Below are 16618 nucleotides of genomic sequence, written 5' to 3'. Positions count from 1 at the left end.
TTCTGAGAATCCAGTTCCTTCCCTTTGTTCCTCTAGTTCTAGGGTTGGCATCCATTCCTGTGGTTACTGTATCTGTGCTATCTCAGTGTTCCCTTTTTGCTTTTCATTTCTTCAACACATTAAAAAAAAAAAATGCTGTCTGTTAAATTCACTTTGTTGAAATGCCGAGTTTGGTTTCTGTTTTCCTGATTGGACCCTTACTGATCTCATGAAAGGAAATGAACCTCAAATATGGAATTCTGAGATTGGTTTCTGAATGTCCTTGACCTTGAACAGTGCTGAACTCTGTGCTAATGGGATATAGGATACTAGGAATCCATGACATGTAGTGACATCAAGACTAATTAAATTATCACTTGTGGCTGAATGTGGTGAACTACCTACTGATACCCAGGGGCCACCACACTTGACCGACTGGAGATAATGGTAGTAATGGTGTCAATGTGGGATGGGGTGCTTACTGGCTGTGGCAGAGAGCTTACACAAGAGAAAATTACAAGCTTAGAACTTGAAACTATCAGCTCCATCATAATCAGAGAAGCAGCACCATCAAAGGTAATTAGACACATAGAGAGACAAGAAACCATGAGCAAGAGAACTAAAAAGGCAGTGGATAATTATAGGACCAACATCTGCCAAAGAAGGAAACCCAGTGAAGTGTCTTTAGCATTTGGTGGTGCTTTTCCCCAAACAGAGATGCCTGTCGATTCCAGTATCAGCAATTGTGTGTCAGTTTTACTATCTGTTCCTGAAAGACTGAGAAGAGGAGTTGAGCTTTGCACAGGCACAGACAGCCAAAGATCAGAGGCTGCAGCTTGGGGCCCACACCCAGGAGGGATGTGTTTTCTGCTTCAACCTATAATGTCACCAGGGTCCCAACCCAGAGCCCAGGGCATTTAGCTTCGAGTTCTCTGTTGTGTTCATACAGATGATTTTCATATTTTATTCACTTATTTTGCCTTTTTCTAGTTGTTCTCAAGTGAGGGTGTTAGTTCCAAATTTCTAGTTGTATCATCAGTAAAAGTAGAACCTTGGCATTTATTGTTTCGTTTTGTTTATTTGTCGAGTATCAGGGTTTTTTTCAATGTGTTTGAATTTGCCCAATTTTTCTTGTATTTGCCCTAGATTTTTTTATTACATTTTTTATTTTAATTGTAATATATTTAAGATTCAATGTTATATTGGTATTTTTCCTAGATGTTGATTCATACTCAGAAAGGAATTTATTCCTTTACTTCCTTAGAGCCTTTGCTCAACTGTCCCATCTTCACCCTCCACCCTCCCCTGGCACTGCCAACCTCCTTTGCCTCTGCTTTTCTTCCCCTCTCATTTATTATATTTATCATTTTTCTTCTCCCCTATAATGAGACCTCTATCAGGGCAGGGATTTTTGTTTGTTGTGTTTAACAATGTATCCTGAGTTTAGAACAGTTTGGCATAGAGTAGAGACTCAATAACATTTGTTGAATGAATAAATGAATGAATGATCCAGAGTAGGAACAGATTTAGAGGCAGTAAATGATGAGTTCAGTATAGAACTTGCTGTGTTTCATTAAGGCATAGAGTTTGCAATGTTTTGGAAGCAGGTGAATAGTCTCTAGCATCGCTTAATACTCTAACTGATCTGAGTCCTTTGAGGGCAAGGACTATGTAGTAGTTATTTCTCTGTCCTCATCTCCAACACAGTGCTTGGACAGAAGGGAAACTTGATAAATGGTTTAACTAAACTCTATAAAATCATAAATAAGAAGAAGAGAAAAAAAGCAACTTTAAAAAAGGAAAAAAGAAAGAGTAGTGTTCATTAGGAAGGTCATAGGGGAAGGATCCCTTGGGAAAGCCTGGGATCAGTTGGGATAGCCTCCTATGGGAATCTAAGCAGCCCAGTGGTTAAGAGGGGTGGCTTGAGTCAGGTAGATTTGGTTTTAAGTCCTATATTTTTCCCTTAACTACCTTGGACAAAGTTCTAACTCCTCTTTACTTCAGAAGAAATAGTTTGGGGGAAAGGGTACTTGGGAAAATCTAGTCACTTTGTCAGAAAGGAAACAAAGCTTATATATGACTTAATTTAGTGAGTTCATTCTGGTATCTATCTAAACGCTCTTTTTTTTTTTTTTTAAAGATTTTATTTATTTATTTTGAGAGAGAGAGTGCACGAGAGAACATGAGCTGGGGGAGGGGCAAAGGGAAAGGGAGAGAATCCTCAGGCAGACTCCCCGCAAAGCTGGGAGCCTGATGCAGGGCTCAATCTCACAACCCTGAGTGAGATCATGACCTGAGTCGAAATCAACAGTCGGACGCTTAACTGACTGAGCCACCCAGGCACCCCTCTATCTAAATTCTCTTAAGTCATTTGCTTAATAATGTATTCTAGAAAGTTGAGAGAAGAGATAGAGGAGGGCCATTTTATCTCTTAGGCATTATAGGCATAGGACCTGAGACATAATAGCTTTTAAAGGGCTCTAAAATATACTTAATACTTAAAAATATTATTGGTTCCAAGTTATGAAAATAAAACTGCAAAATAAAAATTGATAAATTTGCTTTATTGAATGTGCCCAAACATAGCATTATGCTAACTAGTCTCCTGCAACTAGATACTATTGTATAGCTGCATATAAATGCCACTTAGTGTGGGATGTAGTTGCATTGTGCCGAAGTAAGAGAACTTAGTAGGATTTTAAGATGGCTCTGGAGGCACTTGTCTGGTTCTCTAGGGTGCAGTTTTCCTCTTGATTTGTGTGTGTCTAGCCTTCTAGTCACCCCCTGCTTTTCCTCATTCTCATTTACTCCAAAGAGCACCCCCTAATGATCTCTGTGTGTTATTTCAGTACCTAGAGATATACATATTTTATCATTTCTAAGATGTACTTTTTCTCACATTTTAACATCTCTGAAATTGTGATGCATCTTACAAATTGGTGGAGTATCACGTTGGCAGTATTTTAAATTTTAGTGTTTCATTAAAAAAGAATGCTGCAGCTTACAACTGATGGCATCTTAGATTTGATAAGATGTAAAGTATCTGGATCTGGAGATACGAACGCCTTAGAACTGGCTAGGTGCCTTTTTCTTTTTTCTCCTCTATCTTTGGCTTCCATTTATTCTTTTTTTTTTTCTTTTAAGATTTATTTATTTGAGAGAGAGAGGAAGAGAAAGCACACACACGTGTGTGAGTGCGCAGGGGCTGGGGCAGAGGGAGAGAGAAACTCAAGCAGACTACACTGAGCAAGAAGCCCACACTACGGCTTAACACTGGGGCTCAACACCGGGGCTCAGTGTCACGACCCGGAGATCATGACCTGAGCTGAAACCAAGAATCGGGCGCTTGACTGACTGTGCCATCCAGGTACCCCTGGCTTCCATTTATTCTTAATAATATTTGTTTCCTCAAACAAATATTTAAATATTTAAATATTTAACCTCAGTCGGTTAAGCGGCTGCCTTTGGCTCAGGTCATGACCCCAGGACCAGGCTCCCTGCTTGGCGGGGAGTCTGCTTCTCCCTCTGCCTCTCCCCCTGTTCGCGCTCTCTCTTGCATGCACGCTCTCTCTCTCAAATAGATAAATAAAATCTTTAAAAAAATATCTGTTTCCTTTTTTTAGTTTGAACATCATTCTGCTCTCTTTCCCCTCTTGCAACTCTCCTCTGCCTTCATCCCTGCCTCCATGTTTCTGCTCTCTCTTCTTTGGTCCCTTCCCGAAGCCTGCACAAGTTCCCAGGGCTCCTGCTGATCAGAGCTCTTTTTTTAAAGGCCCTATAGCCTGATGGTGGTGCCACCAAAGAAGGTGAACCCTGAGCACTACATCTTCTCTCCCTTTGGGATCCTGCATGTGCATCCTGTGGAGGGCAGTGAGACAATGACGCTGGGCACCTGGCACCGCCACTCTGTCCTCTGGCAGCAGCTCCAGTCCATTCCATTCTTCAAATATTGCCTCTTATCCAAGGCCTTGACCCGGTAGGTGGTGCTGGTATGGGGTTTGGGGACAAGGGTTGCAGGGAGCAATAGCATGTTACTGCCCTCTGATCTGTAGTTGGAAGAGGAGCGTGACGTTACAGGGGCTGCACCGGTGCCGGACTTTCCTCGGGAAGCACCTGCTCTTGGCTGTGCCCCACTTTGGAGCTGGGCTTCTGCATATTAGCAGGTAAGGTCTTCAAAACGCACTGCCAATGGATGTTTTAAAATTATTTTGACAAAAAGTATTAACGTGTTCCTTGTAGAAATTTTGGAAAACACAAAAAAGCATGAAGGAAAAAAAATCTTTAATCTTAACCACACATAACTAACCACGACAGACATTTTGTTGCAAATCCTTCTAGTCTTTTTTTCTATCACCTATACAAATGTGGTCATACTTGACATATTGTTAAGTAACCAGGTTTGTTTTTTTTTTCTGAATAATGTATTCTGAGCATATCTTCTTGTAATTGTGTATTCCCCACATCAACTTGCCCCAGATCATACAATTATTAACTATTGGATCTGGGGATATACCTTCAGTGTGTGAATCCAAAATCTCTACTTTTTCCATGGTATCTTTTGGATTCTTTTTTGGGGGGCGTGGGGGACTTAGTTATTCCTATTTTCAGTACTTTTTGTTTACTTTTCCTACGCTCCTCAGCCACTTCTAATTATCTTCTCTGACAGAAGATGCAAACTCAAATGTCTATGGGGCCTGTGTGGGAGCTCTGGAAGAAATGCAGTGGGTTAGGTGCAGTACATTAGGGACTGTGGGGAATGCAATCTGGAGGCTACATCTAAGTAGGACAGTCACTACTCAATTCCAGCTGACTGTTACCACTGGGAATATGGGTACAGCTTGCCAGCTGCCTTATTTTTTTTTTTTTTTTCAGGATTTCCTGGAAATATGCATTTTGTTTTAAAGTGCTTTAATTTTACCTAGTTAACTCAAATTTTTATTAAAACAGTGGGTTGGACAACTCTTAGTGGAACATATGAAAACATTTTCAATCTGAATTTGACCCACAGCCTACCAGTTTGCAACCTTTGCTCTAGGGATCCTCCAGTCTAGCCTAATCATCATGGTATGATTAAAGGCATAAGGGCTTGGAGGCTGGACAGATCTGAATTTAAATCCTGAATACTAGCAAGGGATTTTGCTCTTTGAGCCTCATTTCCTGATATGAAAACTAGGGATGAAGATTTCTACTACACAGCTATGGTGAGAATAAAGTGAGATTGTAAATATAAAATACCATGTTAAATACCTCTTAATAGGTACTGAATAAAAGGACCCCCATTATGATCATCCTTTGCTTATTGGGGGTCTTTCGTCTTCTTCAGGTATTTTTAGAGATGTAGAGTTCTCGGGGAGGGTGGGGGGGTAGTGGATAACAGAGGCAGATTTTCTCAGGGATAGCCCATGGAGAAGGTGGAGGTTCACCACCTTTAATCCTAAAACTCATCTGTCCATCTAGACTTTTAGGGCCCTTAGCTTCCTCTATTCCAAGGAAGAAGCCTGTGTAGTCTCTCCTTCTAAGTCAGACTTTGGGATCATTTGACCCTCTCCTAGCAGAAAGGTCACTTAGTATTAACATTTGCACATACCCCAGGCCTTTCCCAAAGAATTCCCCAGCCAGCAACTTCCTCAGCTTGAATCCTTCCAAAGAGCTCTCCAAGAGGAAGCTGTCACTGGAGGTCACTAGGAATATTATAACCCTTCTAGACCTTTGCTTATTCTGAGGTGAGCTGGGCTAGAAAGAGGTCAAAGGTATTCAAGGAAAGAAGGCTGAGATGCCGGCTCTGATGAGCTTCGCCCTTGATCCCAGGCTTCTGCAGGAGCTGCGCTCTGTATCCTGGCTCCCCCAAGAGTCGGATCGATGCTACGAGCTGCTGGACCTGCAGCGGGCTCTAGCCAAGGAGAACCACAAGGCTCTGCGGCTGCTCAGTCGCTGCCTGCACCTCTGCACATCCATCCTGCAACTGGTAAGACGCTCCAGCTTATCGTGACCCTTTTCTCCAAGGTGAGCTTGCCAGAGTTCCAGTGTCCTCTTGGCTTCAGCTTCTCCTGGGATCCCCTGTGTGGCCTGGATGCTGCAGTTGGCTCGCAGCCAGGGTCCTGCGCAGCAACAGCAGTCTCTGTTGTGGGGTGGATGGGTCGATTATAGATGGGCAGAGGCTTGGACTCAACCTTTTCCCTAAGGGTTGGTCGTGGCCTTGAGCAGGGAGGAGAAGAAACATAACAATACTTTTTCTTCAGTTGTTTGTGCCAAGGGCATTAGGGAATTTGAAAGTTGGAATCTGGATCTTTTATGCTGCTGGGCTTATCTTTGAACTTATTTGAACCTTTGGCAGGCCACTGTGGCTGGTAGAAGCATCCAGTGATGGCGTCCTTCCTGATTATGCCTACTTTGCATCTGTAGTGCATGCCCCCTGCCTAGGGTTCCTGGAGGCCCTGCTGTGTGTTTGTTTCTGTTGCTATCATTTGTTGTCTGTCAGGTGGGGCTGGATATTTACACAGTTGTCTGGCTGATCACCATCTGCAGGGATCATCTAGTTCCGAGAGAGGGGACCCACCCAGATTTTGTGAACATGAGAAATAATGTAGAAGAGGCTCCTTGTGGCTCCTTTAGCCTCCAGACAGTAACAGCTGGACCTGCCATTGCACTGAGCTAAACAGGGCAGAAGGTGGGGGCGAGCTCTTCTACGGCCTTTCTCTACCTCCTAGTTCCTAAATCCCACTTTTGTTTTAATATTACAAAACTCGTTATAATTTTTTAACAGTCAGTAGTTTATTTTGTTAATTAAGGTATAATTTATATGCAGTAAACAAATTTTAACTGTGCAGTTTGTTGAAATATTTGCATATATATACATCCATGTAACCACCACCCAGATCAAGATATAGAACATTTCCAATATCTCAGCAAGCTCCCTCGTACCTCTCCTGTCAGTACCCCCACAAAGGTAACCAATACTCTGGACTCTGTCACCATAGATTTATTTAGTCTGATTTTGAATTTCATATAAATGGAATCAGCATGGCTGGCCTTTTTTTTCCCACTCAACATAATGTTAATGAGATTTATCCATAATCTTCTAAGTAGTAGTGGTTCACTTTTTTGTATGCTATGTAGTATTTCCCTCTATGAATGTACCACAATTTATTTATTCTCCTATTGATGGACATTTGAGTTTGTTCCAGTTTTTGCTATTATGAATAATACTGATATGAACATTATTATTTTTTTTTAAAAAGATTTTATTTATTTACTTGACAGAGACAGAGAAACAGCTAGAGAGGGAACACAAGCGGGGAGTGGGAAAGGGAGAAGCAGGCTTCCCGGCCAAGCAGGGAGCCAGATGCGGGGCTTGATCCCAGGACCCTGGGATCACGACCCGAGCGGAAGGCAGATGCTCAACGACTGAGCCACCCAGGCGCCCCTGATATGAACATTCTTGTACAAGTCTTTTGGTGGATATAAACACTCATTTGTTTGGAGTATATGTTCTAGGAGTGAAATTGCTGGAATAGGGTATATGTATATTTTGCAGTGCCAAACAGTTTTCTAGAGTGGTTGTACCAGGTTTATATTACCCTAGCAATGTAGGAGATTTCCAGTTGCCCTATGTTCTCACCAACACTTGTATTGTCAGGGTTTTTAATTTTAGCCAAACTGGTATACAGTGGTATCTCATTATCATTTTAATTTGTGTTTCTATGATCACCAAGGTTGTTGAGCATCTTTTCATATGTTTATTGGCTGTTTTGGTATCCTCTTCTGTGAAATGTCTTACTCTCTTGCTCATTTTTAACTGGGTCATCTGTTATTTTTCCTATTAATATGTAGGAGTTCTTTATATATTCTAGATATGAGTCCTATATCAAATATATGTATTATAGATATTTTCTCCCAGTCTGTGGCTTACCCTTTTACTATTTTAATGGGTAAAATTTTACCATTTTTACTATTTTATTTTAATGGTGTCTTTTGATTAACAGTTCTTAATTTTCTTGAAGTTCATTTTATCAATCTTTTCTGGTTGGTGCCTTTTGAGTCCTGGTTTAAGAAAACTTTGCCTATCCCAAAGTCATGTAGATATTTTCCAGTTTTCTTCTAGAACTTTTATTACTTTTTCTTTCATATTTAGGTCTATGAGACATTTCAGATTAATTTTTATGTATGCTGTGAGGTAAGAGTCAAGTTTTATTTTTCCTATTTATTGAAAAAAACCCATCTTTTCCCCACTTAATTACAGTGGTGTCTTTTTCTTAAATCAGATGACTATACGTGTGGGTCTGTTTCTGGACTCTCTTCTGTCCCATTAGTCTATTTATCTGTTTTTTAAAAAAATTTTTAGTTAAGTTCAATTTGGTTAACATAAACTGTATTATTAGTTTCAGGGGTAGAATTTAGCAATTCATCTGTTGCATATAATATTACAGTGCTCATTACATCAAGTGCCCTACTTAATGCCCATCACCCAGTTACCCCATCCCCCCACCCATCTCCCCTCTAGCAACACTCAGTTTGTTTCTTATAGTTAAGAGTGTTTTATAGTGTGCTTCCCTCTCTGTTTTCATTTTATTTTGTTTTTCCTTCCCTTCCCCTATGTGTATCTATTTTGTTTCTTAAAGTCCACATATGGGTGAAATCAAATGGTATTTGTCTTTCTCTGACTGATTTATTTCGCTTAGCATAATACATTCTAGTTCTATCCACATCGTTGCAAGTGTCTTTTTGTCAGTGTTACACCATCTTAATTATAGTAGCTTTATGGTATGTCTTGATATCTGGTATTATAAGTCCTATAACTTTTTGTTATACAAGTTTTTTATTATACATTTATTATACAACCTATGCTAGGTTCTTTGAATTTCCATATAAAGTTTAGAATCAGCTTGTTAATTTCCACAAAATAATTTTACTGGGATTTTTTTATTGGCTTGCTTTCAATTTGTAAATCAGTTTGAAGGAGCATTGATATCTTAATAATATTTCACTTTCTAATTCATAAACATGGATCTCTTCATTTATTTTGATTTCTTTAATTTCTCCTACTAAGGTTTTATAGGTTTCCTGTAGAGGTCTTGAATATATTTCATTAGATTTATTACTAGATATTTGATATATTTTTGTTGCTATTATAAATGGTATTTTAAAATGTTATTGTTTTCTAAAAAACTTTTTAAAGATTTTTTATTTATTTATTTGACAGAGACACAGCGAGAGAGGGAACACAGGCAGGGGGAGTGGGAGAGGGAGGAGCAGGCTCTCCGCCAAGCAGAGAGCCCCATGCAGGGCTCCATCCCAGGACGCTGAGATCATGACCTGAGCTGAAAGCAGACACTTAATGACTGAGCCACCCAGGAGCCCTAAAATGTTACTGTTTTCTAATAGTTGCTGTACCCTATACAAAAATTAGTTCATGATGGATAAAAGACATAAGTGTGAAAAGAAAATCCAAAAAGCTTCCAGAAGACAGTGTAACATTTTTATTATCTCAAGGTTTCTTAAACAAAATATAAAAAATATAAACCATAAAAAAATCAAGACATTTATCTATATTACAATTAACTTTTTAAAAAGCACCACAGAGTGAAAAGACAAGCAAAGGCAACATGTAGAGCCACTTTCTATGCTGTTGTGTGGGATGGAATGGAACTTGTCCCTGTTGGCAGTCACCCCAGAAGTTGGGGGTGATGTAGGGGAAGGAGAGGATTGGTCATCATCCTACCTGGTAACTGAATTGTTACAGAACCAAGTTTGTACTCTGTGCTCAATAAAAGCTGCCCATTAAATTGTAGCATTACTAAATAACTAAAATTTGAAACATTAAATAAATAATGATATAAAAATGTAAGCATTTGGTAGATAACCTTTATCAATTTTTAAGGATATTTCCATCAATTCTTAGTTTGCTAAGAGGTTTTATCATGAATGAATGTTGAAATTTGTCCAGTGATTTATTTTCTGCTTCTATTTAAATGATTATGGGAGTTTTTCTCCTTTAATCTAATATGGTGAACTGTCGGTGTTAGACCACTTTTGCATCACTGGGATAAACCCATTTTCTTTCTTTCTTGTATAACTTTTTATTTTTATATAAGTTCAGATTTATTAGGAGAGTTGCAAGGATAGTATGATAAATTCTCATCTACCTTTTACCCAGATAGTTCGTTTGTCTCCTTTATCATTCATGCTTATTCTTCTTCTATGTATGTATACATTATTTTCCTGAACCATTTGAAAGGTTTAAGTTGCAGATATTAAATTCATTTACCCTTAAATATGCCAGTGTGTTTCTCTTAAGAACAAGGGCACTTTCTTCCATAATTCTAGTATAATTATCAAAAATTAGGAAATTTCACTTTGATACAATTTTTATCTAACTCACAGTCCTTATTAAAAATTTGCAAGTTATTCCAAGAATGTCCTTTATTTCTGTTTTTTTTTCTTGCTTCAGGATCCAGTCCAGAATCCTGCATTGCATTTAGTGGTCACTTCTCCTTATTCCCTTTCCTATGTCACAGTTCCTCTGCCTTCTTTTTGGTTCCTTGTTTCATCATGGGACAGCTCTACAACAGGGTCTTCATTTCAAGGCCACCTCTCTCACCACATCAGACCAAGAACAGCCTTAGCTGAGCTCTTGCTTGGCAATTTCCCCTTTCCTGTTTTGCTTCCTGCTCTCCCTTTGAGGCTTGTTTCCTGAAGACCATGCCTTCAATAAATCACATTTCCCCAAATTTGTGGGGAATCCAGTCTAAGAAAATTATATTAGACCAAGTTCATTCATTGTTTTATGCAAATATTCTACAGCCACAGTAACTTTAAAAAAAATTTTTTTTTTAACTGGGTATTTTTTTAAATTTAAATTCAATTAACATATAATGTATTATTTGTTTCAGGGGTAGAGGTCTGTGATTCTTCAGTCTTATATAATACCCAGTGTTCATTACAACACATGCCCTCCCCAATGTCCATCACCCAGTTACCCCATCCCTCCACCCCTCTCCCCTCCAGCAACCCTCAGTTTGTTTCCGGAGATTAAGAGTCTCTTATGGTTTGTCTCCCTCTCTGGTTTTGTCTTGTTTCACTTTTTCCTCTCTTCCCCTGTGATAACTTTTCTTATCCACTTTATCTTTCAGTTTCTGAGAGAGATATGTTAAAAAGCCCCTCTTTTAACTATAGATTTATTAATTTCTCCTTGATATTCTTTCATTTTGCAACATGTATTTAAAAATCATGTGTGCATCCTCAATGGTGAGCCAGGTTATCATAGGTGATAAAGAGTCAATTACCTTTGGAACAGTTTCAGAAGAATAGGTATTAATTCTTCTTTAAATGTTTGGTAGAATTCCCCTGGGAAGCCATCTGGCCCTGGGCTTTTGTTTGTTGGGAGATTTTTGATGACTGCTTCAATTTCCTTAGTGGTTATAGGTCTGTTCAGGTTTTCTATTTCTTCCTGGTTCAGTTTTGGTCATTGATACATCTCTAGGAATGCATCCATTTCTTCCAGATTATCTAGTTTGCTGGCATATAGTTGCTCATAATATATTCTTATAATTGTTTGTATTTCTTTGGTGTTGGTTGTGATCTAGCCTCTTTCATGCATGATTTTGTTGATTTGGGTCATTTCTCTTTTCTTTTTGATAAGTCTGGCCAGGGGTTTATCCATCTTGTTAATTCTTTCAAAGAACCAGCTCCTAGTTTCATTGATCTGTCCTACTGTTCTTTTGGTTTCTATTTCATTGATTTCTGCTATGTTCTTTATTATTTCTCTTCTCCCGCTGGGTTTAGGCTTTATTTGCTGTTCTTTCTCCAGCTCCTTTAGGTGTAGGGGTAGGTTGTGTATTTGAGACCTTTCTTCTTTCTTTTTTTTTTTATTTTTTTTTTATTTTTTTTTTAAATTTTTTATTGTTATGTTAATCCCCATACATTACATCATTAGTTTTAGATATAGTGTTCCATGATTCATTGTTTGTGCATAACACCCAGTGTTCCATGCAGAACGTGCCCTCCTCAATACCCATCACCAGGCTAACCCATCCTCCCAACCCCCTCCCCTCTAGAACCCTCAGTTTGTTTTTCAGAGTCCATCGTCTCTCATGGTTCTTCTCCCCCTCCGATTTCCCCCCCTTCATTCTTCCCCTCCTGCTACATTCTTCTTCTTCTTTTTTTCTTTCTTAACATATATTGCATTATTTGTTTCAGAGGTACAGATCTGAGATTCAACAGTCTTGCACAATTCACAGCGCTTACCAGAACACATACCCTCCCCAGTGTCCATCACCCAGTCACCCCATCCCTCCCACCCCACCCCCCACTCCAGCAACCCTCAGTTTGTTTCCTGAGATTAAGAATTCCTCATATCAGTGAGGTCATATGATACATGTCTTTCTCTGTTTGACTTATTTCGCTCAGCATAATACCCTCCAGTTCCATCCACGTCGTTGCAAATGGCAAGATCTTATTCCTTTTGATGGCTGCATAATATTCCATTGTATATATATACCACATCTTCTTTATCCATTCATCTCTTGATGGACATCTTGGCTCTTTCCACAGTTTGGCTATTGTGGACATTGCTGCTATAAACATCGGGGTGCACGTAGCCTTTCGGGTCCCTACTTTTGTATCTTTGGGGTAAATACCCAGTAGTGCAATTGCTGGGTCATACCGTAGCTCTATTTTCAACTTTTTGAGGAACCTCCATACTGTTTTCCAGAGTGGCTGCACCAGCTTGCATTCCCACCAACAGTGTAGGAGGGTTCCCCTTTCTCCGCATCCCCGCCAACATCTGTCATTTCCTGACTTGTTAATTTTAGCCATTCTGACTGGTGTGAGGTGGTATCTCATTGAGGTTTTGATTTGGATTTCCCTGATGCCAAGCGATGTTGAACACTTTTTCATGTGTCTGTTGGCCATTTGGATGTCTTCTTTGGAAAAATGTCTGTTCATGTCTTCTGCCCATTTCTTGATTGGATTCTTTGTTCTTTTGGTGTTGAGTTTGATGAGTTCTTTATAGATTTTGGATACTAGCCCTTTATCTGATATGTCATTTGCAAATATCTTCTCCCATTCTGTCAGTTGTCTTTTGGTTTTGTGGACTGTTTCCTTTGCTTTGCAAAAGCTTTTTATCTTGATGAAGTCCCAATAGTTCATTTTTGCCCTTGCTTCCCTTGCCTTTGGCGATGTTTCTAGGAAGAAGTTGCTGCGGCTGAGGTCGAAGAGGTTGCTGCCTGTGTTCTCCTTTAGGATTTTGATGGACTCCTGTCTCACATTGAGGTCTTTCAACCATTTGGAGTCTATTTTTGTGTGTGGTGTAAGGAAATGGTCCAGTTTCATTCTTCTGCATGTGGCTGTCCAATTTTCCCAACACCATTTGTTGAAGAGACTGTCTTTTTTCCATTGGACATTCTGTCCTGCTTTGTCAAAGATTAGTTGACCATAGAGTTGAGGGTCCATTTCTGGGCTCTCTATTCTGTTCCATTGATCTATGTGTCTGTTTTTGTGCCAGTACCATACTGTCTTGATGATGACAGCTTTGTAGTAGAGCTGGAAGTCTGGAATTGTGATGCCGCCAGCTTTGCTTTTCTTTTTCAACATTCCTCTGGCTATGCGGGGTCTTTTCTGGTTCCATACAAATTTTAGGATTATTTGTTCCATTTCTTTGAAGAAAGTGGATGGTATTTTGATGGGGATTGCATTGAATGTGTAGATTGCTCTAGGTAGGATTGACATCTTCACAATATTTGTTCTTCCAATCCATGAGCATGGAACGTTTTTCCATTTCTTTGTGTCTTCCTCAATTTCTTTCATGAGTATTTTATAGTTTTCTGAGTACAGATCCTTTGCCTCTTTGGTTAGATTTATTCCTAGGTATCTTATGGTTTTGGGTGCAATTGTAAATGGGATCGACTCCTTAATTTCTCTTTCTTCTGACTTGTTGTTGGTGTATAGGAATGCCACTGACTTCTGTGCATTGATTTTATATCCTGCCACTTGACTGAATTCCTGTATGAGTTCTAGCAGTTTTGGGGTGGAGTCTTTTGGGTTTTCCACATAAAGTATCATATCATCTGCAAAGAGTGAGAGTTTGACTTCTTCTTTGCCGATTTGGATGCCTTTGATTTCTTTTTGTTGTCTGATTGCTGTGGCTAGGACTTCCAATACTATGTTGAATAGCAGTGGTGATAGTGGACATCCCTGCCGCGTTCCTGACCTTAGGGGGAAAGCTCTCAGTTTTTCCCCACTGAGAATGATATTCGCTGTAGGTTTTTCATAGATGGCTTTTATGATATTGAGGTATGTACCCTCTATCCCTATACTCTGAAGAGTTTTGATCAAGAAAGGATGCTGTACTTTGTCAAATGCTTTTTCTGCATCTATTGAGAGGATCATATGATTCTTGTTCTTTCTTTTGTTAATGTATTGTATCACGTTGATTGATTTGCGGATGTTGAACCAACCTTGCAGCCCAGGGATAAATCCGACTTGGTCGTGGTGAATAATCCTTTTAATGTACTGTTGGATCCTATTGGCTAGTATTTTGGTGAGAATTTTTGCATCCATGTTCATCAGGGATATTGGTCTGTAATTCTCCTTTTTGATGGGGTCTTTGTCTGGTTTTGGGATCAAGGTAATGCTGGCCTCATAAAATGAGTTTGGAAGTTTTCCTTCCATTTCTGTTTTTTGGAACAGTTTCAGAAGGATAGGTATTAATTCTTCTTGAAATGTTTGGTAGAATTCCCCTGGGAAGCCATCTGGCCCTGGGCTTTTGTGTTTTGGGAGATTTTTGATGACTGCTTCTATTTCCTTAGTGGTTATAGGTCTGTTCAGGTTTTCTATTTCTTCCTGGTTCAGTTTTGGTAGTTGATACATCTCTAGGAATGCATCCATTACTTCCAGGTTATCTAATTTGCTGGCATAGAGTTGCTCATAATATGTCCTTATAATTGTTTGTATTTCTTTGGTGTTGGTTGTGATTTCTCCTCTTTCATTCATGATTTTGTTGATTTGGGTCATTTCTCTTTTCTTTTTGATAAGTCTGGCCAGGGGCTTATCAATCTTGTTAATTCTTTCAAAGAACCAGCTCCTAGTTTCGTTGATCTGTTCTACTGTTCTTTTGGTTTCTATTTCATTGATTTCTGCTCTGATCTTTATTATTTCTCTTCTCCTGCTGGGTTTAGGCTTTATTTGCTGTTCCTTCTCCAGCTCCTTTAGGTGTAGGGTTAGGTTGTGTACTTGAGACCTTTCTTGTTTCTTGAGAAAGGCTTGTATTGCTATATACTTTCCTCTTAGGACTGCCTTTGCTGTATCCCAAAGATTTTGAATAGTTGTGTTTTCATTTTCATTGGTTTCCATGAATTTTTTTAATTCTTCTTTAATTTCCTGGTTGACCCATTCATTCTTCAGTAGGATGCTCTTTAGCCTCCATGTATTTGAGTTCTTTCCGACTTTCCTCTTGTGATTGAGTTCTAGTTTCAAAGCATTGTGGTCTGAAAATAGGCAGGGGATGATCCCAATCTTCTGGTACCGGTTGAGACCTGATTTATGACCTAGGATGTGATCTATTCTGGAGAATGTTCCATGGGCACTAGAGAAGAATGTGTATTCCGTTGCTTTGGGATGGAATGTTCTGAATATGTCTGTGAAGTCCATTTGGTCCAGTGTGTCATTTAAAGTCTTTATTTCCTTGTTGATCTTTTGCTTAGACGATCTGTCCATTTCAGTGAGGGGGGTGTTAAAGTCCCCCACTATTATTGTATTGTTGTCGATGTGTTTCTTTGCTTTTGTTATTAATTGCCTTATATAATTGGCTGCTCCCATGTTAGGGGCATAGATATTTACAATTGTTAGATCTTCTTGTTGGATAGACCCTTTAAGTAGGATATAGTGTCCTTCCTCATCTCTTATTACAGTCTTTGGTTTAAAATCTAATTTGTCTGATATAAGGATTGCCACCCCAGCTTTCTTTTGGTGTCCATTAGCATGGTAAATGGTTTTCCACCCCCTCACTTTCAATCTGGGGGTGTCTTTGGGTCTAAAATGAGTCTCTTGCAGACAGCATATCGATGGGTCTTGTTTTTTAATCCAATCTGATAGCCTGTGTCTTTTGATTGGGGCATTTAGCCCATTTACATTCAGGGTAACTATTGAAAGATAGGAATTCAGTGCCATTGTATTGCCTGTAAAGTGACTGTTACTGTATATTGTTTGTGTTCCTTTCTGGTCTATGTTGCTTTTAGGCTCTCTCTTTGCTTAGAGGACCCCTCTCAATATTTCTTGTAGGGCTGGTTTCGTGTTTGCAAATTCCTTTAGTTTTTGTTTGTCCTGGAAGCTTTTTATCTCTCCTTCAATTTTCAATGACAGCCTAGCTGGATATAGTATTCTTGGCTGCATATTTTTCTCATTTAGTGCTCTGAATATGTCCTGCCAGTCCTTTCTGGCCTGCCAGGTCTCTGTGGATAAGTCTGTTGCCAATCTAATGTTTCTACCATTGTAGGTTACATATCTCTTCTCCCGAGCTGCTTTCAGGATTTTCTCTTTGTCTCTGAGACTCGTAAGTTTTACTATTAGATGTCGGGGTGTTGACCTATTTTTATTGATTTTGAGAGGGGTTCTCTGTGCTTCCTGGATTTTGATGCCTGTTTCC

The 16618-nt window shown here is 39.3% G+C and overlaps 1 protein-coding gene across 1 annotated transcript in view; it reads left to right on the top strand.

Annotated features, from left to right (window-relative positions):
- Positions 1-16618, top strand: part of DNHD1 (dynein heavy chain domain 1) — a 95934-nt gene that overhangs the window by 15568 nt on the left and 63748 nt on the right. Inside the window, exons 4-6 of the mRNA XM_078057491.1 lie at positions 3752-3955; positions 4032-4142; positions 5788-5944. Coding sequence (XP_077913617.1) covers positions 3752-3955; positions 4032-4142; positions 5788-5944 — 472 coding nt within the window. The remainder of the gene's footprint in view (positions 1-3751; positions 3956-4031; positions 4143-5787; positions 5945-16618) is intronic.

This window comes from Halichoerus grypus, chromosome 11, assembly GCF_964656455.1.
Source record: "Halichoerus grypus chromosome 11, mHalGry1.hap1.1, whole genome shotgun sequence".
Classification (NCBI taxonomy): Eukaryota; Metazoa; Chordata; class Mammalia; order Carnivora; family Phocidae; genus Halichoerus; species Halichoerus grypus.
This window is presented reverse-complemented; position numbering and strand designations above follow the sequence as displayed.